Source organism: Scyliorhinus canicula, chromosome 20 (assembly GCF_902713615.1).
Source record: "Scyliorhinus canicula chromosome 20, sScyCan1.1, whole genome shotgun sequence".
NCBI lineage: Eukaryota > Metazoa > Chordata > Chondrichthyes > Carcharhiniformes > Scyliorhinidae > Scyliorhinus > Scyliorhinus canicula.
In genome coordinates, this window is record NC_052165.1 from 49,883,981 (window position 1) to 49,910,012 (window position 26,032).

Below are 26,032 nucleotides of genomic sequence, written 5' to 3' on the forward strand. Positions count from 1 at the left end.
CACGTTTGTTGATTCTCTCCAGGTTTTGAGCCTGTGCTGAGTTTCTCACGGATGGAGAGTGAGGACTCAAAGTCGCCTCCTCGGATCAAAAGATTGAGGCCTTGTTCAATACTGAGCTTAGTTTAAAATTCCATTTATTTTCTTACACAAAGGCTATCTCTGCAACATTTATGTCTGAATCCATCTTAGCCCCTTTGGTACTGAAACCCTGATACGTGCCTTTGTCCAGTGTTCTCTCTCTTTTTTTAGCCCCCCTTCCTGCATCGTACATGAATAAAAGATGGTATAAATTTCTACGACATACATCCACTATTTCTCACCGACCCATTGCCAAAGTCTCGCTGGCCACATTGGCTTTTCTATCTGATGCCTCAGGGCTATTTCAAGTGGTACCATGTTGGTTACAATGCGTGTGAGGTGGGGCGCGTCATTCTCGAGCACTCTGTGCCCATTTGAGTGATCAGTAACGATGCAAAGGGTCCACAAAAAGCCAGACACCTGCCGTTGCTTTCTGCACCCCCCCTCACCCACATCCCCACCCTAATCCAGCCCACAATCACCTATCTATAAGGGTGCAGCAACAAACGTTTGTGAAAGTACGAGTGCAATCCTGTCAATTGCCACCAGTCCTGGTGGTGCCGTCTGTACTGGAGAGTTGTTGGCCTCTGATTGGCTGATAGATCTCGGGCTGGGATTTCCACCCTGCACGGGGCTAAATTTGATGGGAGGTTAGATGCTTCCCAGGTAGGGGCCTGATTGCTTTATAATGACGTCAAACGTTCCAGGAAAAAGCAATATTGGGTTCCCATTGATTCGCCACTGGCAAGCCCCTTTTTGCCAACATTAAATTCCACCCATGGTGCCCTATTTGACCCCGAGAATCTAGTGCCTGTGTCATAACTCGCAACAAGCCTCATTCGCCTATCACCTCTTTACTGCTGACTTACATTCATTCCTGTTCAGATAACATTCAGGTAACATTTCGATTTTAAAATTCTCACCTTAATTTCAAATCCCATCATGGCCCACCCCTCCCTACTTCTACAATCTCTGCCAGCCCCACAATCCTCCAGGATATCTGCATGCATAATCCTGGTCTCTTGAGCAGTCCCAATCTTAATTGGTTGCCACTCCTTTAGCTCCCTCAATCCTAAACTCTTGAATCGCCCCCTAATACCTCTCTACCTTTCTCCTTTAAGAAGATCCTTAAAGCCTATCTCTTTGATCAAGCATGTGCTCATCTGACCAACTATCTCCTTACGTGGCTTGGTATTATATTTTGTTTTATAATGCTCCTATGGGAAATACAATTATGTTTCGGCACCATACATGGTTGTTGTTGCTGTTTGAAATGCAATAGTGAAGTTGTAATTGTTTTATACAAATAATAAAAATCATATTATTTCCTCATAAGTTTTATTTCCAAATTATACAAGAGTCTTAAATTTCATTAGGTTTTGGTGAAGACGTGTCGCTTTGTGTAAACGTGCTGTTAAATAACTGCATCATAACCGGGTCTCAGTCACTAACAAAGTTTTAGCTGTGTCTTTCTCTCTCCTCTTCTCGGCTTCTTCTTATATATATTTATTGCTTTGAGGGAGGCAGAGAAATAACTGAGGCTCCAAATAAAAATGTCACTGTGCACAATCTCTTAAACAGTATCCATTGTTTTCACATCAGGCTGTTGTCCAAAGTTGGCTTTACTATGTCACGTTTTGTAAATTTTATATTTAAAAGCTATGCAAGATTCTTCAGCATTCTCCCTGTTTGCATGCCTTCCTGTTTACCCATGAATCTGTGGTGGTGCACTGATTATTGATTCGATGACAAAGCATTAATGGTGGAAAAATCAATAGTGTATTTCAAACTGCAGATCAGAAATGGTCACTGCAATGAAGAGATGTAAAGGTCTGGTAAACTGTAGTGGACGACTTTATGTTAAATAAGTTGGATCTATTGCATCAAATAGTTGGTTAGCTGCTTAGCTCACCAAGTTCACTGAAAGGTGAAGAGGATTTGGACTCTCCATCACTATTGCCTTCTCTTCTCGGTGCAGGGCAGGGAAGCTTATGAATCTCCATAGCCCTCGGAGATAGTGACCCTCTCTCTTTAGTCTCTGAAGGGTTCAGTAACTCCTGAAGGTGTTTGATGTAGCTGATAGCAGCCCTTAAAGTCTCCACTTTGCTCAGCCTTTTATCTGCAAAATCTTCTGGGAGATGCTCCCTGAGACGTGCATAGCCTTCATTGACATAGCGCACCCTCTGCCGCTCCCTTTCATTGCGTTTTCTTATAAAAGCCGGTTCAAAGGAATAATCATAGACGCCCAAGTGGCTATGGAAAGGTAGGTAAGACAGCCTGTTGGCATATCCTTCACAGTATGTGCCATCCAGGTATGCAGGATCAACAGGAAAAGGTAATGGCAAGCCCTCTGCAAAAGGCATCGCAAGGCAGTCGTGTACCCGAGCCATGGGCATCCCGATGGGTCTTGGGTAGGGGATTCTTTCCAACGTTGATCCTCGCTGATCGCCATCCATTTGAAATTCAGGCACCTGACAACGGTAGCTCACTTCACCCTTTATGGTAATTTGCTGTCAAAAATTGTGTAAAAGTTGCAAATGCCAATATTCCTAGTTTGAACTTCTCAAATACACCTCATGTTATATTAGTCTCGTTCAAACATCAGAAAAAAAAGATGGATAAACATTAAATGGTGCAGAAGCTGTTCTGTGTGTCCTTGATGGAATAGTCGGTCCTAAAATAAAAATGCAAAGAGTGTAAATTCCATCAAAAGAAACTTAAATTAGCTCTCTCTGAATTTATGTCAGTACATAGCGATTCACAGCATTGTTGCCAGCATGTACATATTATAGCAAACAACTTTTAAATACAACGGCAGAAAGTAGCACTTATTTTGTTTATTATATATAAGACCAAATAACTCATAAATGAATCTTGATGAGAATTAAAAACCTGGTATAATTACCCTGGGGTAGTAACCATGGCTTAATGTGTGGTCCAGCAACCCTCAGTCTTGAAGTTTGATCCTTACACCATGCTTCTGGAGAGATGTTTTGAGTAAATATTATTTGTTCATCTGTTCTCAACTGAAAAATTGATGGGGAATTTAACTCTTTCCTACCGAGCAGAAGTAGGGAGAGGGGAGGAAGAGAGGGAGGCGACGGGGCGGGTTGGAGAGAGGGAGGGAAAGGGATGGAGAGGGGGTGGTCAATTAAAATTCAGCTGGAAACTTACCTTCCAGCCAAGGGCACCCACCCAAAGCCGGTGGATATTTTTTTTCAAAATGCGGAATGAGTTCAGATGACACAATTGGATCCCACTGCAATGTTAATCAATGGATGATCCAACCTGGCAAGTCAAACTGCTTGGAACAGGAACCAAGGCTAGAAAGGGTCCAGCAAGTTAGGATTGAAAAAAAGGTATTTTTCTGCAGGAGAGGAGGGAAACGAGTTCAAGGATGAGCCTCACGAGGAAACTTTGAACCACCCCTGGGCCTCCCTCTCCAACCCCCCCCCCCCCCCCCCCCCCCAAACCTCTGCCATTCTGCCCTAAAGTCATGATCACCTTTGCACTCTTCTTCCTGACCTGATGCCAGGTCCCATTCCCTTAGCTTCCCGCCACCCAATTTCTCATGCCTGCTGGCCAGCCTACTTGGTATTGCCATCGAGTGCCAATGCAGGTTTTCCCTGCATTCCTCGGCCTCCCTCTTGCGCTCCTGGACAGGTTGGCCATTCACTGGGTAACATTCTCACCCAGGAATTCGAATAGGATCCATCACCTCTGCAAAATGTGAAAACTGTTCCTTGCTGATAATGTTGTTCTAAAGATGTTTCAAGTCACCCATGCTGCTTTAAGGCTTGATGATCTACTGTTAGTCCTTGTTGTTAATTATGTAGTAATTAAACATTCAGGTGTGGGACATTAACTGGGGTTTCATTTGTACTCCTCTTTTAGCAGATTGAAAGTGTCGTTAATGGATTTGGAAGTGTAGTTCTTAATGTGTAGCTTTATATTAACACCATAATCCAACTGGAGAATTCCGTGATGAAAGCAAGAATCAGAAAAAAAATGAAATAGCTTATTACGTGTGTGAAGACAAGGCTCAAGGTCTACCCTTCACCGCCTGAAATAGAACTCACCAAGTCGAACAGATACTCCTTCAAGAATACATCAATACATTTTATATAAGTTAATACAAAAGTGAGTTGTTGCCTCATTAATTTACTCAGACGAGAGAGAGGCTGAGACGGACAAGAAAAAAATATTGAAAGAAAGAGATTGGTAAGATACCGAAGCTTTAAAATTCAAGGCTCGATGTGATTTGCTTTCGTTTTTGAACATTTATTTGTTTGCTTCGAGACTTTCCCCCTTGTATCATTGCTTGAATTTCAATTTACCAATACTGTAGAAGGATATGTTGCCAATGAGTGTAATGGGTTAAATATTTTACCTTGTGGGTTTTACTGCACGTGGATATTCAGGAATGGAAGAAACCAAAATGTCTCTGCCTGTCCATTAAAATAAGTGGGACGAGAAGTAAATTTGAACAAATAAATAAAGTGAAATGAGAAATGTGAAATGAATGGGAGGTAGGCAGCAGATGCTCAAGAAGATAAAGCGGAAATAGTACTTAATTTGAGTAGCAGTAGTCAGAAAACAAAGAGAATTAAATAGATTAAGTAGAGAAAAGGAGAAAGAAAGCGAAACTGATCTAATGAATGCCTCTGACTAGGATATTTATACCAATTAGTGCAACATTGGATAAAAATTGCAATAGTTTTTACTAAAATAAATACAAGCTTTAAAAATTAAATAACACCATAATCCAACTGGAGAATTCCATGATGAAAGCAAGAATCAGAAAAGAATGGAAGAGAAATAGAAAGAAAGAATTGGGAAAAGAAAGACAAGAGGCTTGGAGTTTTAAAAAAAAGTGGTAGAGAGAGAGTGATGAAGAAAGATGAAAGGAAAAGGTTACATCAATAATTCCTACAGAAGAATGAAAAGAAAGTTTGACGAGAATAGCACAATACTCAGGAATTTTACTTTTGATTGCTGTGATTGTTTTGTGAACAATTTTTCTTACCTTTGGCTCTACGATTTTCTGGTCATTTTTACTGTTCGCCTCATTCCCTACAGGTGATAGCTCCCGGAGGGAAAGGGAAAGCTCGGGCTTCTCTGATTTCTTAGAGCCAGGAAAATCTTCTAAAGTCTTCCCATTGTTTGAGCAGCTTTACAAATTCCTGCCTTCTGGCCCAAAGAGTTGAGGGAAGCTTTGCAGGCGACGAATGGAGCACTTCGTTTTCTGTTCTGCAAGATATACCAAAGACTGTTTCAGGCTCCAGTGTTTTGGGATCAGATAATTCCACTCAGATCAAAGAGTAGCACAGACTCTTCAGAGTCCTGCCTCCTCCCACCCAGACACTTGAAAATGTTTGAATAGCGGTGATTGAAATAACTTCACTACCGCATAGATCAGTGATCAGATTTCAGCACTACAGAGTATATCACAGAAGGTATGGATAAATGGGAGGGAAGCTGGAAAATCAGACCCACAGTCAGAAATATAGAGCTGTAATAAGACAAAGACAATGTATGCAAACATACACATGGTGAGATAGACATAAAAAAGATAGCACAACAGATAAACACAGATGGAAACATTAATATAGTAACTAAAGCGAGAGATGGAAGGTTAGTCAGACTGGTAGGAAAATTATCAGTGGATAGGTTATGATGAGGAGGGCAGTAATTTATTAGAATATGAACTAATTACACTGCAGAAATTTTGAATGGTTTATGCTGCGCCATGGCAGCTTCTGATTCCTAGACGATGGGTTTGCATTGTGGTGCTCAACTCTGTCTCAGGCATTGTCTGGTGTGTGTTCTAGGAGCCTCACCCTGGCATGTCAGTCTCTGCTACGTTTGTTGTAGAGGAAGACAGTGGGTTGAGAAGGTGCACAATTCACTAGCCTCTGTTTTCTCTGGGTCCTCTTCTCATCAGGCTGAGCTTTTCACTTTGGCTCACCTTCCAATGCCCTTTAAAACAGTCAGCCTCCAGAGGTCACGGCTGTCAGCGATTGTCTCCCAGTTGTCAGTGTCAGTAACTGTGATCTTCATGTCTTGCTTGCAGGTGCTCTTGTAGCGGAGATAGTAGCGCCCAGGAGGTCATGACCAGCTGTCCAATTCACCAGACAGAAGGTCTTTGGGTATACAGCTATCATCCATTGGATGAATGTGGCTGAGTCAGCGCAGATGTCGTTGACTTCGCAATGAGTGGACGTGATGGAATTAGTATACTCAGGACTTCTGAGTGACCTTGTCCTGTCAAAAGATGCAAAGGACATGTCTAAGACAACAAAGGTAGTAACTATTCAGACTCATCCTCTGCCGAGCATATGTTGTCCAGGTCTCAGTGCTGAGGATGCAGGCTTGTGTAATTTGCTGTTCTCAGGCAGGTTGCTGTTGTTCCACATTCTCTTACTTAGCATGGGACATAACAGCTGCAGCATTTGCAATATGTGTGTTGATTTCAGCATCAAATGACAGTTCCGTCAGTTCTGGTATGTATGTCACCCCTCTGTGGGTGACCTGAAGGCACATAACAGCGGAAAAGGGAAGAATATACCAAAGCGTATCAGTGCCAGAACATAACCCTGTTTGACCCACTGCTAACCTCAAAGGCTTTCCATGTTGTACCATCATAACTATCTGACCTATCATGTTGCCAGGGAAAGAGAAGATCACATTGAACAACTTCAGCGGACAGTCAATTTTCTTTTGTTTAAATAGGCCGGCTCTGCTCACATGGTCGAATGTCTTGGTGAGATCGATGAAGGTCTGCTTTGTTCACGGCATTTTCTTGCAGCTGTTGGATTGAGAAGATCATGTCAGTAGATCTCCCAGTTCTGAAGTCACACTGGGATTCGGGGTAGATATGTTCAGCTAGGATCTGCCGTCTGGCAAGGGAAAGATGGGTAAATACTTTTCACACAATACTCAGCCTTGATTGTTGTTGTGAATTCTGTGATAACCCATGTTCTTGTACAGGGTCACAATATGCAACAGGCATATCCTGGGGCACTGCCCCCTCCAGCATTGACAGAGAAGTTAATGCAGATGCTGCAGGAGTGCCAGTTTCTCATGTTTGTTGAGTTCAGACAGAACCTGGAGCTTTGCCCATGGCAAGTGAGTCAATAACTTTGCAAGCTCCTCCACTGTGGATTTGTTACCCAGCTCTGCCAGGACAGGCAGGCTTTCTAAGGTGTTGAGAGCTTCCTTGGTGACAATGTTCTCCCTAGAATTCAACTCAAGGTAGTGTTCCAGCCATCTCCCCAACTGTTCATTGCAATTGGTGCTGACCTCCCCTGTATTTGCTTTCAACTGAGATATTTCCTTTGCTGATGGACGCGTTTTTGATTCTTTCATATATGTCCCCAGCATTGTATCAAAGGGTATTTTCATATTTTGGCAAAATTATAACCAGTAATCATAAGAACATAAGAACATAAGAACTAGGAGCAGGAGTAGGCCATCTGGCCCCTCGAGCCTGCTCCGCCATTCAATTAGATCATGGCTGATCTTTTGTGGACTCAGCTCCACTTTCCGGCCCGAACACCATAACCCTTAATCCCTTTATTCTTCAAAAAACTATCTATCTTTACCTTAAAAACATGTAATGAAGGAGCCTCAACTGCTTCACTGGGCAAGGAATTCCATAGATTCACAACCCTTTGGGTGAAGAAGTTCCTCCTAAACTCAGTCCTAAATCTACTTCCCCTTATTTTGAGGCTATGCCCCCTAGTTCTGCTGTCACCCGCCAGTGGAAACAACCTGCCCGCATCTATCCTATCTATTCCCTTCATAATTTTAAATGTTTCTATAAGATCCCCCCTCATCCTTCTAAATTCCAACGAGTACAGTCCCAGTCTACTCAACCTCTCCTCATAATCCAACCCCTTCAGCTCTGGGATTAACCTAGTGAATCTCCTCTGCACACCCTCCAGCGCTAGTAATCACTGGCGCTGTGCCTGGCATTTGCTGGACTGTGCAATCAGCTCTTAATGCATTTGGAGTTTTATCACTTGGATCTCTCTTGTAATTAATGAGAGCAGAGCATTTGGCTACAGGCTCCATCACAGTGATGTTGGCCTCGAACAGTCAGCATTTGATCATTCGTGCTCCCAATATGCTCCCAAGATTGTTGTATTGTAGATGGTGTCTTGAATTATGTTCCATATGCTTCTGCACTTATGTAGAAATGCCGGTTGCAGAAGTGTTTTTTAAAATTTGGTTAGACAGTATGACTGAAGTTGATGCAAAGACAGCATTTCTGTTTTGAATGAAAAGCTTCAAGGGTTAATCCTCATTCCAGTGTTCACTGTACTGTGTATGTTGTTCAGAGAGGCATGCCTAGTGACAATTTACACACATCTCTGAAATAATGAGCTACGTAGAATTCCACAGCTTACCTCTTACTGAACTCAAAAGCACTGTGTTGATGTAATACTCACTTTGTATCAAAAAGAAAGAGTTGTATAATATGTTGGGCAGCCAGTGCTGCGGGACCCACCCCTTCAAAGTGGCAGGAACTAAGAAACAACTGGCCAGAAATGTAAAAGTCAGGCACTCCAATAGGGGGAGAGGTGTACAGGCAGGCAACATGAAAACTACAGCACCATTGTTTAAGGGTAGGCTGAGTACTTTCTCTTCGATGTCAAGCGTTTACTTTTACTGAGTGGAGCACTACTGCCTCTTGAGGTTGTTCTCCGAGATCATGGCAGTACCTGCATTGCTAAAGTGCTGCTGCGACAAAGACAAACACTGGCAGCTGCACTGTATTCGAAAAAGGACACCTGTCTAACAATGACAGGACATTGTGAGGTTCCCCAAAATTACAAGGAAAGAATATCCTCCATTTATACAAATCCGTTGCTGCAATCTGGGCTCCATTGCAGAGTAATAATAATAATCTTTATTAGTGTCACAAGTAGGCTTACATTAACACTGCAATGAAGTTACTGTGAAAAGCCCCTAGTCGCCACATTCCCGCGCCTGTTCGGGTACACAGAGGGAGAATTCAGAATGTCCAATTCACCTAACATCCCGTCTTTTGGGAGGAAACCGGAGCACCTGGAGGAAACCCACGCAGACGATTGCAATTTATTAAAGCTGCCCTGAACTTGTTTCATTTATCCATAATGAAGATTCTAAATACTATAGGGTCCTGAAATTCCATGACCAACATTCTGACAGGCCAGTATTAGATATCAGTACCAGTATTAGTATCAGATACTCTCAGGCAACGAATTAGAATATCGCTCAGTGGAATAAAGGTACAACCCTGCCAGCAATTGCCAGTTATATCAGGGGGCACAGAAAACATATGGGGAATGAAAGCAGTCCTTGCGCAACTGCAGTATCTGCATTTAAACCAGAAAAAAGTGAGCAGATAACTCAAGAACAGAGCATCTGGGAGGCTGATATAAATTCAACAGCTGCTGTGTGCGAGTCCTGCAAACCCAGAATTGGAGAAGGCAGGAGCTGCGGGCTCTGGGGAATGAGTGCCTTTGACAGGACTTTGTTTGTGTCAGGAGCAGCAGGAATGTTCTCTTTGGCTCATCAAGGATGCTTTCTATCTCCGCTCTGTTCTCTCCCCTACCATAAACGTTGATCTTTCTTCTCACCAACCCCTAATCTTTTGCTCCCTTCTGATGAGACCATCAATTCACAAGACACGTGATTGGAAGTGAACAGTAGTTTTAATAGTCTTACAACAGAGCCTGTCTGCGACGAGATGAACTGGCAGCAGACTCACAACTGCAGAGCTTTATACTTCCGGTTAGTGGGAGGAGCCATGGGCGGAGCCAAGGGTGGAGCCCAGTACAAACTCCTCATCTCCCCCTATGGGCAGAGCCGCGCAACGGCTGGTATACAGAGCCCACAAAGACACAATACATATAATACAACACAGTGTGAATTACTAGGTTTATAATTCACCCCCTGTAAAAAAATCAAGTCCGGTGGGGGTGATGGGTCTACAAATTGAACCGGTCCGGCGGCCGAGTCGTCCTTTGGGATCGGCGGAGCACCGGGGTTGCAGCCTCTTCGGGTGGCTGGGTGGGGGCGATCGGCGAGTGTATGATAGTGGACTCCGGGGGTGATTCGGTCCGAGCTTCGTACTCGACTGGTTCAACGGGCGACGGGGAGCGCCGTAAACCTATAGGCGCGGGGGCGCGGAGCACGGGCAGTGAACCTGTAGGTGCAGGGGCGCAGGGTGCGGAGGGTTGGGTGGGGTGTAGTGTGAGGGGTACCTCGGCGGTAGTGGTGGTGGAGTTGGATCCTGCAGACGCCAGGTCCCGGAGGGAAACAGTGTCCTGACGGCCGTCAGGGTATTCGATGAAAGCGTATTGGGGGTTCGAGTGGAGTAGGAGCACTCTTTCTACGAGTGGGTCAGTTTTGTGTGCCCGGACGTGCTTCTGGAGGAGAACCGGGCCCAGTGTCTTCAACCATGCTGGGAGCGAAACCTGGTAGTGCCCCTAGAAAAAACAAATAGCCATTCGTGAGGGGTCTGATTGGTGGTTGTGCATAGGAGGGTGTGCGTCGGGGAGGACCTCCTGCCAATGGGAGGTCAGGAGATTCCTGGACCGGAGGGTCAGTAGGACGGTCTCCCTCTCCACCTGCTCGTTCCACCTGAGGTTGTAGCTGGTAGTCCTGCTCGAGGCGATGCCCTTGTCGAGCAGGTACTGACGCAGCTCGTCACTCATAAAGGACGAAACCCTGTCGCTGTGTCCGTAGTTGGGGAACCCGAACAGGGTGAAGATACTGTGCAGAGCTCTGATGTCTGTGTGGGAGGTCATATCGGGGCACGGGATAGCAAAGGGGAAGCGGGAGAACTCGTCGATGACGTTCAGAAAGTACACATTCCGATTGGTCAAGGGGAGTGGCCCTTTGAAATCGATGCTCAGGCGTTCAAAGGGCCGGGATGCCTTTACCAGGTGGGCCCTGTCTGGTCTATAGAAGTGCGGAGATCGGGCAATCCCTGGTGACGGCTTTTACCTCCTCAGTGGAGAAAGGCAGATTTCGGGCTTTGATGTAGTGGGCAAGCCGGGTGACAGAGGTCATTGTGGATAGCTTTCAGGCGGTCGTCTTTCCTGCTGGCACACGTGCCGCGGGACAGGGCATCTGGGGGCTCGTTGAGCTTCCCCGGTCGATACATAATATCGTACTTGTAGGTGGAGAGTTCGATCCTCCACTGCAGGATTTTATCATTTTTAATTTTGCCCCTTTGTGAGTTGTCAAACATGAAGGCAACCGATCTTTGGTCAGTGATGAGGGTGAACCTCCTACCTGCGAGGTAGTGCCTCCAGTGTCGTATAGCTTCCACGAAGGCTTGTGCTTCCTTTTCGACTGAGGAGTGTCGAAGTTCCGAAGCGAAGTGGGTTCGGGAGAAAAAGACGACTGGTCTCCCTGCCTGATTCAATGTGGCTGCGAGAGCGACCTCTGAGGCATCGCTCTCTACCTGGAAAGGGACGGATTCATCCACCGCCCACATGGCCGCTTTGGCGATGTCCACCTTGATGCAGGTGAAGGCTTTGTGAGCCTCAGCTGACAGAGTAAAGAGTGTGGCCTTAAATTTTGGGCGGGCTTTGTCCGCATATTGAGGGACCCACTGAGCATAATACGAGAAGAATCCCAGGCACCTTTTGAGGGCCCTGGGACAATGAAGGAGAGGGAGTTCTAAGAGGGGGATACGGTCCGGGTCAGGGCCCAGGACTCCTTTTTCCACGACATAGCCGAGGATGGCTAGCCTGGTAGTGCGGAAAACATATTTCTCCGTGTTATACGTGAGGTTAAGTTTCTGGGCAGTTTGGAGAAATCGATGGAGGTTAGCGTCGTGGTCCTGCTGGTCGTGGCCGCAGATGGTGACGTTATCCAAGTACGGAAACATGGCCCGCAGCCCGTACTGGTCCACCATTCGGTCCATTGCTCGTTGGAACACCGAGACCCCATTCGTGACGCCAAAGGGGACCCGGAGGAAATGGAAGAGACGGCCATCTGCCTCGAATGCCGTGTAGTGGCGGTCCTCTGGGCGGATTGGGAGCTGGTGGTATGCAGACTTCAGATCCACCGTGGAGAAAGTGCGGTATAGGGCTATTTGATTCACCATGTCTGCAATCCTGGGAAGGGGGTACGCATCAAGGAACATGAACCGATTAATAGTTTGCCAAAGTCCACTACCATTCGGAATTTCCCCCGGTCTTGACGACCACCACCTGAGCTCTCCAGGGACTGTTACTGGCCTCTATGACCCCCTCATGTAGGAGCCTATGGACCTCAGTTCTGATAAACATCATGTCCTGCAGGCTGTACTGCCTGCTGCGAGTGGCTACGGGTTTGCAGTCCGGAGTGAGGTTAGCAAAGAGTGGAGGGGGGGTCGCTAGACTGAAGATAGTGAGTGGAGGTAGGGGCCCGCCGAGGCTGTGTGAAGCTTTTGAGGTTGCACTGGAAGTCGAATCCCAGTAAGAGTGGGGCGCAGAGGTCTGGGAGTACGTACAGCTGGAAATTCGAGTAGCTGGCGCCCTGAATCGTTTGGGTCGCGACGGTGCGCCCTTGGAGGTGAACAGAGTGTGAGCCCGAAGCGAGAGAGATAGTTTACCGTGCAGGGAAAATAGGGAGCGAACAGTGTCTTACCAGATCAGGGTGTACGAAGCTCTCAGTGCTCCCGGAGTCGAAGAGGCACGGTGTACTGTACCCGTTGATTTTAACGGTCATCGTGGAGTTGCGGAGGTGTTTCAGACGCGACTGGTCCAATGTGACCGCACTGAGTTGCGGGTAGTCGGCAGTTCGATCAGCTGTGCTGGAGTGGCCCCGTGATGACTGTCCGCTGAGTTCGTAGTCTTCGAGGTGAGTTTCAGAGGTTGAAGAGGATGGATCTCAAGATGGCCGTCCCCGTGGATCGCACGTGGCGGGCGGCAAGGAAGATGGCGTCCAAGATGGCGGCCCCCATGAGTCACATGTGGCCGGCTGCGTGGAGGAGGGTTGCGAAGTTGGCAGCCCCCATGAGTCGCACGTGTCAGGTGGTGGCGGAGTCGGCATACAGGCTGCAGCATTTCAGGGCCTGTGGGTCTGGGAAGCGAGTGCTCTGGGCTGCGGGAGAGTTTGGAGTAGGAGTTTTCTTCGCCAGGCAGACCCGGGCATAGTGTCCTTTGCGACCGCAGCTGCTGCAGGTCGCGTTGCGGGCCGGGCAGTGCTGCCGTGGGTGTTGGGGCTGCCCACAAAAATGGCACACTGGGGCAGCGTGATGGTTGGGTGGCCGCGTGGCGCAGGCCTGGGGCAGTCGCTGCTCAGGGACCCATGACGGGGTTGCTTGGTCTGCCGGGAACGAGGTGAGGCTGCGGAACGAGACCTCCATGGTTGTAGCTAACTCTACCGTGTCCTCCAAGTTCTGGGCCCCTTTCTCAAGCAACCGCTGGCGCACATAGTTGGACCTGAGCCCTGCAACATATACATCTCGGACAGTGAGCTCCATATGTTGGGCGGCTGATACAGCTTGATAACTGCAGTCCCGAGCTAAAGCTTTTAAATCGCGCAGGAATTCGTCCAGCGACTCCGCGGGGCGCTGGCGGCGGGTCGTAAAAATGTGGTGCGCATAGACCTCGTTGATGGTCCTCACGTACATTCGATCGAGCATGGCCAGGGCCTCCGTATACAGTTAAGTTGAGTAGAGATACGGTGGCTCACCCTTGCGTGCTGTAGGCTGAGTTTCTGCTCCTCCGTAGTTTCTGAAGTGCTTGATTCAGCCAGGTAGGCCTTGAAACATCTGAGCCAGTGTAGAAAGATTTATTTCGCCTCTGCAGCCTGCGGGTCGAGCTCTAGTAGGTCAGGTTTGAGGGCTGATTCCATAGTAGTTTTCTTCAAGTTTCCTAAGACTATTAAATTGATGAGACCATCAATTCACAAGACACGTGATTGGAAGTGAACAGTGGTTTTAATAGTCTTACAACAGAGCCTGCCTGCGACGAGATGAACTGGCAGCAGGCTCACGACTGCAGAGCTTTATACTTCTGGTCAGTGGGAGGAGCCATGGGCGGAGCCATGGGCGGAGCCAAGGGTGGAGCCCAGTACAAATTCCCCTATGGGCAGAGCCGTGCAACGGCTCGTATACAGAGCCCACAAGGACACAATACATATAATACAACACAGTGTGAATTACTAGGTTTATAATTCACCACACCTTCATCTTCACGGTTCCTGGGACAGTCAGCCAACATCCATCACACATGGCCTCCTGTCCCCTGCACCCAGCAGCTGGCCAGCTTAGAGGTTAAATTTGATAGAAGCTCCCCAACCCGGTTTGGTTGGATTTACTCTATAATGCTTCCTCCCACTTCCCTGAAAAATATCAGGGCTTTAGCTAGCATGAGCTCCTTAACCCCGATGGGTATCCCCTTAGGGGTAGGAATAACTTTAATGACCTCACAAAGTAAAGGAAAGTATTATGGCAGCAGGCAGCTGTCCATCTCTGTTGAAAACATGACAGATCATACAGAGATCAATATTACTCTTAAATGTGGACTACAAACTTAACAGAACAAACATCTGATTAAAATATACAGATTCCTTCAGTTAGAGCAATTAAATGATATCACTGGAGAATCCTGCAATGTTTAAGCTTCTTGCTGGTTCATTTTCTCTGCATATTATAAGTGATAGCAGTTGTCCAATAATTAAATAAACAAATCAGTGACTGAAAGTAACAACCATTTGGAACTCATGTAGGAGATGATTGCATGGGATCAGTGAGGTACAGGGCGAGAAACAGGAGTTAACTCAGCAGCAGCAGAAGACAACTGCAATCTTGTCTGCTTTAGCAAGGACAGTAAGGGAAGGAGCTGTGGGAGCTCCTGCTTCCACATTTAGTTTGTGCGGGACAAGTTTTTACTGATGCCAGAAAGTTTTTTGTTTGATATTCATACTCTGAGGACTTTATTGCATAAGCAGAACATAGAAGAACAGGAGGAGGAGGAGGCCATTCGGCCCTTTGAGCCTGCTCCACCATTCATTATGATCACGGTTGATCATCCAACTCATTGGATTTATCCCGTCTTTCCCCCTTATTCTTTGATCCCCTTCGCCACAAGTGCTTCTTGAAAACATACAATGTTTTGGCCTCAACTACTTTTTGTGGTATCGAATTCCACAGGCTGACCACTCTCTGATTGAAGAAATTTCTCCTCTTCTCTGTCCTAAATGGTCTACCCCGTATCCATAGACTGTGACCCTTGGTTCTGGACTTACCCGCCATTGGGAACATCCTCCTGCATCTACCCTGTCTCGTCCTGTTAGAATTTTATAAGTTTCTATGAAATCTTCCCCTCATTCTTCTGAAGTCCAGCGAAAACGATCTTAACTGGCTCAATCCCTCCTCATACATCAGTCCTGCCATCCCAGTAATCAGTCTGTAAACTTTTTCTGCACTCCCTCTGGAGCAAGAACATCCTTCCTCAGAACAGTGAGGAAATGATGGCTACTGGAAAACTCATTGCATTTCTCTGTCTTTTACTTTTTAGAAAGTTTGATGCAAGAAAGTAGCTTCCTCCAATTTCAAATGGAACTCCCAGATCACTTCTGTTGCTAATGTTGCCTCCAAGACAACTGTTTCTTCTTTCAATTCTATTGAAATATCCCTCACGGGACGTACGGGATGGAAATGATTATCGTTCCTACGAGCTCCCGCGCTTGGGGCGGAGGATCTCTATTAACCTTTGCATAAAAGGTTCGCCAGTAAGACGCCGATCAGAAAGGTATCCGGTAAGGCTCTACCGGTCCGTGTGTATATCATATTGTAAATCAATCTAAGTTCTTTATTTTACTCGGTGTGGACTTTCGGTGTCCTTATTATATCATAGAATTTACAGTGCAGAAGGAGGCCATTCGGCCCATCAAGTCTGCACCGGCTCTTGGAAAGAGCATCCTACCCAAGGTCAACACCTCCACCCTATCCCCATAACCCAGTAACACCGCCCAATACTAAGGGCAATTTTGGACACTAAGGGCAATTTATCATGGCCAATCCACCTGACCTGCACATCTTTGGACTGTGGGGGGAAACCGGAGGAAACCCACGCACACACGGGGAGGATGTGCAGACTCCGCACAAATAGTGACCCAAGCCGGAATCGAACCTGGGACCCTGGAGCTGTGAAGCAATTGTGCTATCCACAATGCTACCGTGCTGCCCCAAATCTACGTCTTGAAGTCACACCGTTTCCCCTTTCAGCTCATTAATTCCAAGGTTTTCAACACTGAAAAATGTCATCCTTCCTTTCATTTGCAAACTTGAACTTTAAAACCTCATGTTGGTATCATCCTTACTTGTGACATCTTGTTGGGCAGCAGGGTAGCATGGTGGTTAGCATAAATGCTTCACAGCTCCAGGGTCCCAGGTTCGATTCCCGGCTGGGTCACTGTCTGTGTGGAGTCTGCACGTCCTCCCCCTGTGTGCGTGGGTTTCCTCCGGGTGCTCCGGTTTCCTCCCACAGTCCAAAGATGTGCGGGTTAGGTGGATTGGCCATGCTAAATTGCCCGTAGTGTCCTAATAAAAGTAAGGTTAAGGGGGGGGGTTGTTGGGTTACGGGTATAGGGTGGATACGTGGGTTTGAGTAGGGTGATCATGGCTCGGCACAACATTGAGGGCCGAAGGGCCTGTTCTGTGCTGTACTGTTCTATGTTCTATGTTCTATCTAAGTGAACACTTACTTGCCTGTGTAGCAGTGACGACAGTGCAAAGATAATTAATTAGATAGAAAGCTCTTTGCAAGTCCTGAGGATATGACTAAACAATGCAAGTTTTCCTTTGCATCCCCAGTAACTTAAGGTTTCCTGATACTTTCTCAGCTTACTTAATAAGAGACCCTTGAGGTGAGCTGTACTCTGCCTCCAGTGGTTGGGATGTCGAATCATTTCTGGGAACGAGCAGCAGGGGGAGGCAGAGGGTCGGCGCAGGCGCAATGCGGCAGTGAGGCGTGGAGGTGGATGTGCGGCTGCGCGGACTGTCAGGTCAGTGACAAACAATCGGGGGAAAAGACAACAAAAAGGAGGCAAAGTAACAAAGCGGAGAGAGTGAGGAGCCCGGGTCAGGCACAGCAGCAGGCAGCCAGGCCTGCCCGGGCTCCCAGGGAAGGTTAGGCTGATTGGGGGCAGCTCAGAGAGTGAGCATCACTGCAAACCCTGACCAAAGAGGCAGATACCCTGACAGCCCAGACTGTGTGACTGAGCCATCCCGGGGCTGTTGCCCCCACACACCTTCACTGCCTCAGCTTCACCATGCTGATGGTGGCCTGCACCAGCACCCCGCAGCACCCTGCTGGGTGACCGGCCTGCTCCAGCACCCCGCAGCACCCTGCTGGGTGACCGGCCTGCTCCAGCACCCCACAGCACCCTGCTGGGTGACCGGCCTGCTCCAGCACCAGCACCCCGCAGCACCCTGCTGGGTGACCGGCCTGCTCCAGCACCCCGCAGCACCCTGCTGGGTGACCGGCCTGCTCCAGCACCCCACAGCACCCTGCTGGGTGACCGGCCTGCTCCAGCACCCCACAGCACCCTGCTGGGTGACCGGCCTGCTCCAGCACCCCACAGCACCCTGCTGGGTGACCGGCCTGCTCCAGCACCCCACAGCACCCTGCTGGGTGACCGGCCTGCTCCAGCACCAGCACCCCGCAGCACTCTGCTGGGTGACTGGCCTGCTCCAGCACCCCGCAGCACCCTGCTGGGTGACCAGCCTGCTCCAGCATCCTGCTGGGTGACCGGCCTGCACTAGCACCCCGCAGCACCCTGCTGGGTGCAACCGGCCTGCTCCAGCACCCCGCAGCACCCTGCTGGGTGAGCGGCCTGCTCCAGCACCCTGCTGGGTGAGCGGCCTGCTCCAGCACCCTGCTGGGTGACCGGCCTGCTCCAGCACCCCGCTTGATGACCGGCCTGCACCAGCACCCTGCTGGGTGACCGGTCTGCTCCAGCATCCCACTGGGTGACCGGCCCACACACCTTCACTGTCTCAGCTACACCGTGCTGATGGTGGCCTGCTCCAGCATCCTGCTGGGTGACCGGCCTGCACCAGCACCCCGCTGGGTGACCGGCCTGCACCAGCATCCTGCAGCACCCCGCTAGGTGACCGGCCTGCTCCAGCACCCCGCTGGGCGACCGCCTTCTGCTGGGTGGCCGACCTGCTCCAGCACCCCTCTGGGTGGCCGGCCTGCTCCAGCACCCCTCTGGGTGGCCGGCCGGCTCCAGCACCCCTCTGGGTTACCGGCCTGCCCCAGCACCCCGCTGGGTGACCGGCCTTCCGCTGGGTGCCCGGCCGGCTCCAGCACTCCGCTGGGGACTGACTTGCTCCAGCACACTCTGGGTGCCTGGCCTGTATCTGCGTCGACTAGGTGCCCATCCTGTGCTTGCACCAGCTCCATGCAGACATGAACCCATTTCACACAACCCATGTCTGATAAGGCTAATTGGCGAGGGTGGAACTGACCTTTCTTTGAGCAGGACATGCATCGGCTCAAAAATTCTTTATACTCCACAGGCTACGAGCCTGTGGTAAACCCCCCTCCCCCCACCATACCCTTTGATTCATTTAACTCCAAGAGCTGTATAGATTGAGAGAGTTTGCTGGTGTGTGACCTCAGTAGAGTGAATATGTTCTGAGCTGCAGAAGTGTCGATCTGTGCTGGACTGATATCAGTATTGTGTGAGATTATATAATGTAGGCAGACATGTACTATGTGGATTTATTTTGTAACTGAGCCAACCAGGTTATGTGTGCATGGAGGTCCATATAATGTCTTTCCCCTGATATTCTTTTGCTTTCCATAGTGGGAATAGATGGATTTTTCAGGAGCGAAAACCTTCTGGGATAGAATAAACCAGGAGACACCTTCAGGTAAATTCTTGCTTTTGTCTTAGAAATGTGTGATTACTGTTGAGGAAATAACTTTCTTTTCTCTACGATGCAGGACCTGAATGTTTTTCTTCATTTAAGATTTCTGTCAATTGCGCAGTGAGGAGTAAATAAGGAAAAGTGCAACATGACAATGGTTGGAAGGGTGGGGTTTTTATTTTGAAAAGCCTTGGAGTTAGGCCATGGAGCTAGTACAGTCAATGCACTTGTCCCCAGTCTCTAACCCCGGAATGAAGGTAAGTTAGTGCTCTTCAGAGACAGGGAGACATACAGGATAGTGGATTTCTCCAGAGTTTACATGATCAGACCTCTGATTCAGTAAATGAATGATAGATTCTAAATCCAAGTTCTCAGTTGGGTATATAGGGTGGAGATGACCATTGTATAAAGTCAGAATTGGCAGTAAGTCCTTTTTGGAGATGTTAGACTAATGTATTTTCTTTAATTTGAGGCAATATCTTTAGTTGCACTGTCTGTACTTTGAGTATTTTTGTCAAAATGAACTGTGTTTTAGAATGCTACACTGGCAGTTAATCTCAAGCCACGTCAACAATTAATAACACAAACATTGTGTACTTTGCAGCATGAATGACATCAACCTGAGCTCTGTGGGGATGGATCAGCTAAGTGTTTCGTCTGTTAGCAGCGCCTTGCCTGTTACAGGAAGTCACCTAGGTATGGGTTCACCCACCCACAACCCCCTCCCAGCTCCAGGTATGAAAAGTTGACATAAACCGGGAGAATTCAGTGTACAATAGCTGATATTCCCTGCCACTGATCAGCCAGTGGACTTCATATTCCCTGTTGACTCGTCACCCACCAAACTCTTGAGTACCAATGCACTTTCTTTTCTTTGGACTATCACTTCTTCAAAGTATGTGTTTTGTTGTTTATCTTGCTCAATGTATTTGCATCATCGAAAACATAATTTAAACTCCTTGCTGTACACGCCAGCTCCAGACTGGGAATTTTGCATAATGGTCAACAGCATTCTAGAATCTTAATGCTATTTTCACTGAAGGTTTGTGTGCCTTTTTGGGCTCCTATCAGTCTATAGCAAACGTGATCAAACCTTAGGCCCGCATACGATAATTTTCAGACAATTAAGGTCCGCAAAGCACGGACGATCTTTATCGACACATTTTTATTACTACTACGCACACTTCTGAGAGAAAACGTTCAGCCTTTTCCTCTCTTATCTTCCAGGCTTCCTTCACACACAATTCACATTGTGGCAGAAGAAAATCTGCTACAGTGACACACATCAGAGCTTGCACATACTCATTGCTTAACTGTACATAACTGCTTAACTGTAATTTGGCAGCATTGCTCTTCCGGTGTGGAAAATGAGTAAAAAAAAAACAATTTATTTTACCAGGGAAAAAAAATGTTGTAACCACCTACTGAATATCAAGTTGTATTTGAGAAATTAGCGACTTTTGAGGATGTAGCGAGGGGGTGGATCAAGGGGAAACAGTAGATGTTGTGTATTTGGATTTCCACAGAGGCTTAGGGAGGAAACCAGTGAAGAGATCTCCGTGAGAGACATGGCATGACACTTGGTGGGCAGTAGAGAATGAGGATATTAAATGAAAGGCAAGAAGAGTGGAACAAAGTGAGGCACTTAAAGGAAGAGAAAGTATTAGAGGAGTGAGGAGATGGACCAAGCTGTGATTGATTGATTAGAGTAAGTGGTAAGAGAACAATAAATGACATTTGAATAAACACAAGATTAACCCAGATGTTTGTAATATTTGTTTGCTTATTTTAATTCATTTCTTGGTGTTTAAACTGCAGGAATGCCAGTGGCAATACCGAATCTTAGTCCTTCCTTAGGCTCCCTTCCGTCAGCTCTTTCATTAATGCTTCCAATGAGCATTGGAGAACGTGGAGTAATGTGCAGCATTCCAGAGCGAAACTATACTTTACCCCCTCCTCCATATTCACACTTGGAGAACAGCTACTTTCGCCACATTCTGCCAGGTAAGTAAAGACCTGACAACAGAAGGGAAACATTTGGTGTTTGTTTTCTTCTGAACATCACGGCAGAAATGTACTGTGTATTCCAACAACTGCCAGGTACACCTGCTTCTCAGTGCACTCTTGTCTATCAATCCTGCTCCACCATGTGCCCCATGTCTAACAGTGCTGTTTCCTCCAGGTTACTTCCTCTGTTAGCCTTTCATCTGTCTTTACTGATACCTTTGCATTCCCTTCATGTTTCTATTACCTCATTCCAATTCCCTTGATCTGTCTGTGATGCCTCCATGTTCCCATCATGTGTCTGTGCTGTCTCCATGTTCCTGTTATGTGTCTGTGCTGCTTCCTATACAGTCCCTTCATGGCACCATGCTGCCTCCGTGTTCCTGTCATGTGTCTGCTGCTTCCTGTATGTTCCTGTGATCGGTTCGTGTTGTCTCCATGTTCCTGTTATGTGTCTGTGCTGCCTCATTCATTTTCCCTTCATGAGTCCGTGCTGTCTCCATGTTCTCTTCAAGTGTCTCCGTTGCCCCCTCTGCACTGCCGTTCTTTGGCACTTTTAAGAGCATACATTCCAATTTTGTTCCCTCCGATGGGTGACTGACTTTCTGACCTGATGTACACTTTCACCTGTAATTCCAATACCTTGACTCGTTTTTGTTTCTCATCTTGTTTATAGAATCAAGTATCTTCTGACTAAACATTCTTCAGTAGCTGCGCTCCATTTTGTTACTGTCAATGATAGTTACTACTTTGTTTTCAATTCCTAATCTCCAAACTAAGCACAATTCCTCTGATGGAAAAACAGACTTACCTGTTCCTGTGTCCCGTGAATACTATTGTATAATTGGCCTCACTGAGGGCTGCAATAGAAGTCTGTCACCACCTCCAATCCTGTGGGGAAGGCCTGGACGCCACAGGTCACATCTTTAAGATGGTAGTGCTGAAATTAAGAATGCACTGTCCAGAGACAGTCTGTTATACCTGTGAACACCCTGAAAGCTCTGACAAGTTGGGCCATTGGTCTTTATTGATTATGTGTAATGTTATTTCAACAAATAAATTTGATTTTTAAGTATTCTTCAAAACAATTTTATGGGCAGATGGACAAGAAAAAAATTCAAATCCTTTTCCACTTTTGCAGATTCACATTCCCAGATGAAAAATTCTGTTTCTGCCCAAGAAGTGGCATTGTTTCTCCCCACTCCACTCTTTTATTCCTTCTTGTACATTGCATCGACAAAGAAGAGTTAATGATTTGATGTGCAGTAAAGGTAATATTTCTTAATTTGTCCCTGATTTACATTTGTTATTTTCTGCAGGCATTTTGTCTTACTTGGCTGACAGACCACCTCCCCAATACATCCATTCCAGTGCTATCAGTGTGGATGGCAGCCCTGTACTGCCGGTTCCTAACAACCAGCCCACCCTTGACCATTATGAACCTAGTGGTGCAGTAGGCCTGGAGTCCAGCATTGTCTCCATTGACTCGAGACAAGTAGGCACTCACAACTCCCAGAATCTGCATCAGAGCAACAACCAGGAGGTCCCATTGGATGCTAACATCTCCATGGAAACGGTTTCTCGAGTGAATAGTCCCATCTCTACGGAAGGGATGAGTGAAGATCTGACCATGAATGGCGTCAGAGGAGAACCCCAAGCATTGCCCTCTGGCTCCAGAAACCACGAAACAATAACTGTGGACTCAGTGGGGAACAATTTGGAGGCAGAAGTAGTGCAGAACACCGTGATTCCAATTCATGCTAACGCAATCGAGTTGCCAGTTGTCATGGAGTCAGAACCAATGACTGGTCGAGTAAGCAACATGCCAGAGAATACTTTGAGTGACTCCATCCATGCTGCTGCAATGAACTCGAACCCAGTAGGAGTGACACTTTCTTCCTCTCACTCACTGCCTTCACTTGAGCCAGTGTCTCTTCATGGGTCCAGCGTGGGACTGGACACAGTCTCTGTTTCGACCATTACAACGGAGGTTTCCATGAGTACCAATCGAGTGGATGGGTCCTCGGCAAACCTTTCATTTGTGTCGGGATCTCTGCAGATGGAAGACTCCAGTTCCAACAAAGAGAATCTCACAGATTCCTTTACGATCTGTAAGTAATATTGTTTGTTAACATTAGTGCTTGAAGAATGAAATATTTATTCACTTTCGAACCCTGGAGACAAGAATGCGTCTTTTTTTTTAACTACATTTGCCTGGCTGATGTACTAAAACAGCTACTTTCAGCTTATCAGCAACTTCCGGTGGTATCGATTTTCTGAGTTAGGAAGTCTTGGGTTGATTTGAGGAACACGATATAAGGCTGACAAATTGCTAAAAAAAAGACACGTGCTGTCAATGCTTTTTGATCTGCACTTATCAGGACAGACACAAGAATACCAAATTGCAAAGGGAACAAAAATTTACAACAAGTGACTCTCGGGCTGACACTTGTTTACAACACTAAGATAATACTTAATTGTCAGAGGTGACAATATTTTGGATGATAGACCATTTGTCTGTTGACACCCAAGTAAAAGAGCCCAACGCACTATTAAAAATAGGACAGGAAAGTTCTTCTGATGCTCTGCCCAACAATTATCCCTCTTATGTTCACCAACAAAACAAATTAACTGGATATGTATCTCATTGGCTGCAGCATTTGTCTACAGTACAACTGAAGTGCGGCACGGTAGCACAGTGGTTAGCACTGTTGCTTCACAGTGCCAAGGTCACGTGTTCAATTCCCACTTGGGTCACTGTGTGCTGAGTCTGCACGTTTTACTTGTGTCTGTATGGGTTTCCTCCGGGTGCTCCGGTTTCCTCGCACAAGTCCTGAAAGGCGTGCTTGTTGGATGAATTGGACATTCTGAATTCTCTCTCTATGTACCCGAACAGGCGCCAGAATGTGGCGACTAGGGGCTTTTCACAGTAACTTTTATGCAGTGTTAATGTAAGCCTACGAGTGACACTAATAAAGGTTATTATTATTATTACTCATCAAGAAATGTTAATATTGGGGAATGGAACATTAATTTCCTTTTTAAAGATGGTGTTTATCCAAGGTGAGGAACACCATGGCCGGGATTCTTCGAATCTGTGACCGGAAAATGGTCAGCAATCACGGCAGCAAGGTCGCCGCAGCGCCGATCGAGGGCCGTTGAAAGCGCCCCCTGCGGCGATACTCCGCGTTCGACAGGCCAACCCGGCGGGACCTCGCCATTCTGGTTGCGGGGGCCGTCCTGGTGGGGGGGTGGGAGGGGATCCAACTCTGGGGGGGGGCCTCCATGGTGGCCAGTCCAGCGATTGGGGGCTACTGATCGGCGGGCACGCTCAATCCGGGGGAGTGGGGGCCATATGTCCCTCTGCGCCGGGCCCCTATAGGGCTCCGCCGTGTTGCGCGGGGGGCGGCTTTCGGCGCCGGAGCAGCACACAGCACTCCAGCGCCATCCTAGCCCCCGATGAACAGGAGAGTTACTGGGCCTGGAAGCCTGTTGACGCCCGCATCGCTCGCACTGGTTTTGACGCCGGCGACAACACTTGGCCGCGATATCGCAGAACCCCGGCCCATGGATATAGCTGTATGTCTACACTGTCCACAGGACCTTTTAATTCTGAATCAGAAGAGTACTCCCTGGTCTAACATTTAATCTTTTAGTCTCAACCAACCAGAGTCAACTTGCCTTTTATGAATTTAAGCAAAAGCTATCATTTTGACTTCAGTAGTCGTGTTTAATTATGAAGTATCTCTTGTCAGATTGAAATTGCCCAAATGTTCCATCTGGGTCCCTGATGGAGTGGATATTTTCATCTCATTAGTCTACGCTGGATTCCAATGTGATTCACACAGGCAACAGGATATTGTTGAACCGACTGCACGAGTCTTAATATTGTCCTGTAATATGAATGCTGATTGAAATTGCACATTATGGGTGAAATTCTCTGGCCTCCCTGGAGTGTGTTTCTCAGCTCCTGCATTGGCCAGCAACGGGATTTTCTAGTCCCGTCCGCCACTGCCAATGGGATTTCTCATGAAGTCCACCCTACGCCACCAGGAAACCCGTGGCGAGGGTGCATCACCTGTGCCACCTGCAGGACCAGAAATCCCAGTGGCATGAACAACTGGATGATCTCGTCCTATATTTCTGTTTGATACATTTTAACCTAGTAGTTACATTGTTGGGATTGATCCTTTGATGTTTTTTAAAATATAAATTTAGAGTACCCAATTCATTTTTTCCAATTAAGAGACAATTTAGCATGGCCAATCCACCTACCCTGCACATCTTTGGGCTGTGGGGGCGAAACATGGGGAGAATGTGCAAACTCCACATGGAAAGTGGCCCAGAGCCGGGATCGAACCTGGGTCCTCGGTGCCATGAGGAAGCAGTGCTAACCACTGTACCACCATGCTTTGTTTTATTTCAACTTTCAAGAAATCTGATATCCAGTAGACAACAAAAGTGATGTTAACAATTAAGTATCCCAGACTGGCAACTCATAGCTGTGGTGCCCACTCCCCTGTTGCATGGAAATCTTGCTTTAAATTTGGATATGTTTCATCAATCGCAGCAAATATTTTCTAATAGAATAGAATCCCTACAGTGCAGAAAGAGGCCATTTGGCCCATCAAGTCTGCACTGACCCTCCGGAAGAGCATCCTACCTATAGGCCCATTCCCCCGCCCTATCCCCTAAGGGGCAATTTAGCATGGCCAATCCACCTAACCTGCATATCTTTGGACAATGGGAGGAAACCAGGAGCACCCGGAGGAAACCCACACAGACACGGGGAGAAAGTGGCAAACTCCACACAATCACCCAAGGTGGGCATCAAACGCAGGTCCCTGGCGCCGTGAGGCAGCACTGTATCACTGTGTAATAATGTTTAAACTATTTTTACATTACAATGTGGGTCTTGGGATACTGAGATAGCTACACCATACTCCTGCAATTAGCGTTGCGGTCTTTCTGTAAATTGACCATGTTGTGGAATTCGCCATTCTGCTCAAATGCAGGCTGGGTGACATTTTGACCAACACCAGGGAGCAACTTATTCAAAGGCCCTAGGCAGCCAGA

The 26,032-nt window shown here is 47.2% G+C and overlaps 2 protein-coding genes and 1 long non-coding RNA gene across 6 annotated transcripts in view; 1 reads left to right on the top strand and 2 right to left on the bottom strand.

Moving 5' to 3' along the window:
- Window positions 1-1,973: 1,973 nt before the first annotated feature.
- Window positions 1,974-2,534, bottom strand: LOC119954753 (achaete-scute homolog 5-like). Its single transcript, XM_038780295.1, has one exon. It carries the CDS (start codon window positions 2,532-2,534, stop codon window positions 1,974-1,976), a length of 561 nt encoding a protein of 186 aa, XP_038636223.1.
- A 4-nt stretch (window positions 2,535-2,538) lies between these two features.
- Window positions 2,539-16,934, bottom strand: LOC119955221. The gene is made up of 3 exons (XR_005458411.1): window positions 16,780-16,934; window positions 5,105-5,328; window positions 2,539-2,752 (listed from the first exon to the last, which is right to left on the bottom strand). It is a non-coding gene; the product is annotated as an uncharacterized LOC119955221 (long non-coding RNA).
- Window positions 16,935-17,038: 104 nt separating this feature from the next.
- prdm4 (PR domain containing 4) overlaps window positions 17,039-26,032 on the top strand; it is a 28,892-nt gene continuing 19,898 nt past the window's right edge. The window contains exons 1-5 of one of the 4 annotated variants that reach the window (XM_038780422.1): window positions 17,039-17,079; window positions 18,889-18,955; window positions 19,557-19,687; window positions 20,771-20,956; window positions 22,276-23,067. In XM_038780422.1, coding sequence (XP_038636350.1) covers window positions 19,558-19,687; window positions 20,771-20,956; window positions 22,276-23,067 — 1,108 coding nt within the window. In that variant the 5' untranslated portion in view covers window positions 17,039-17,079; window positions 18,889-18,955; window position 19,557. The other 3 variants (XM_038780424.1, XM_038780423.1, XM_038780426.1) reach the window with 3 other exon arrangements.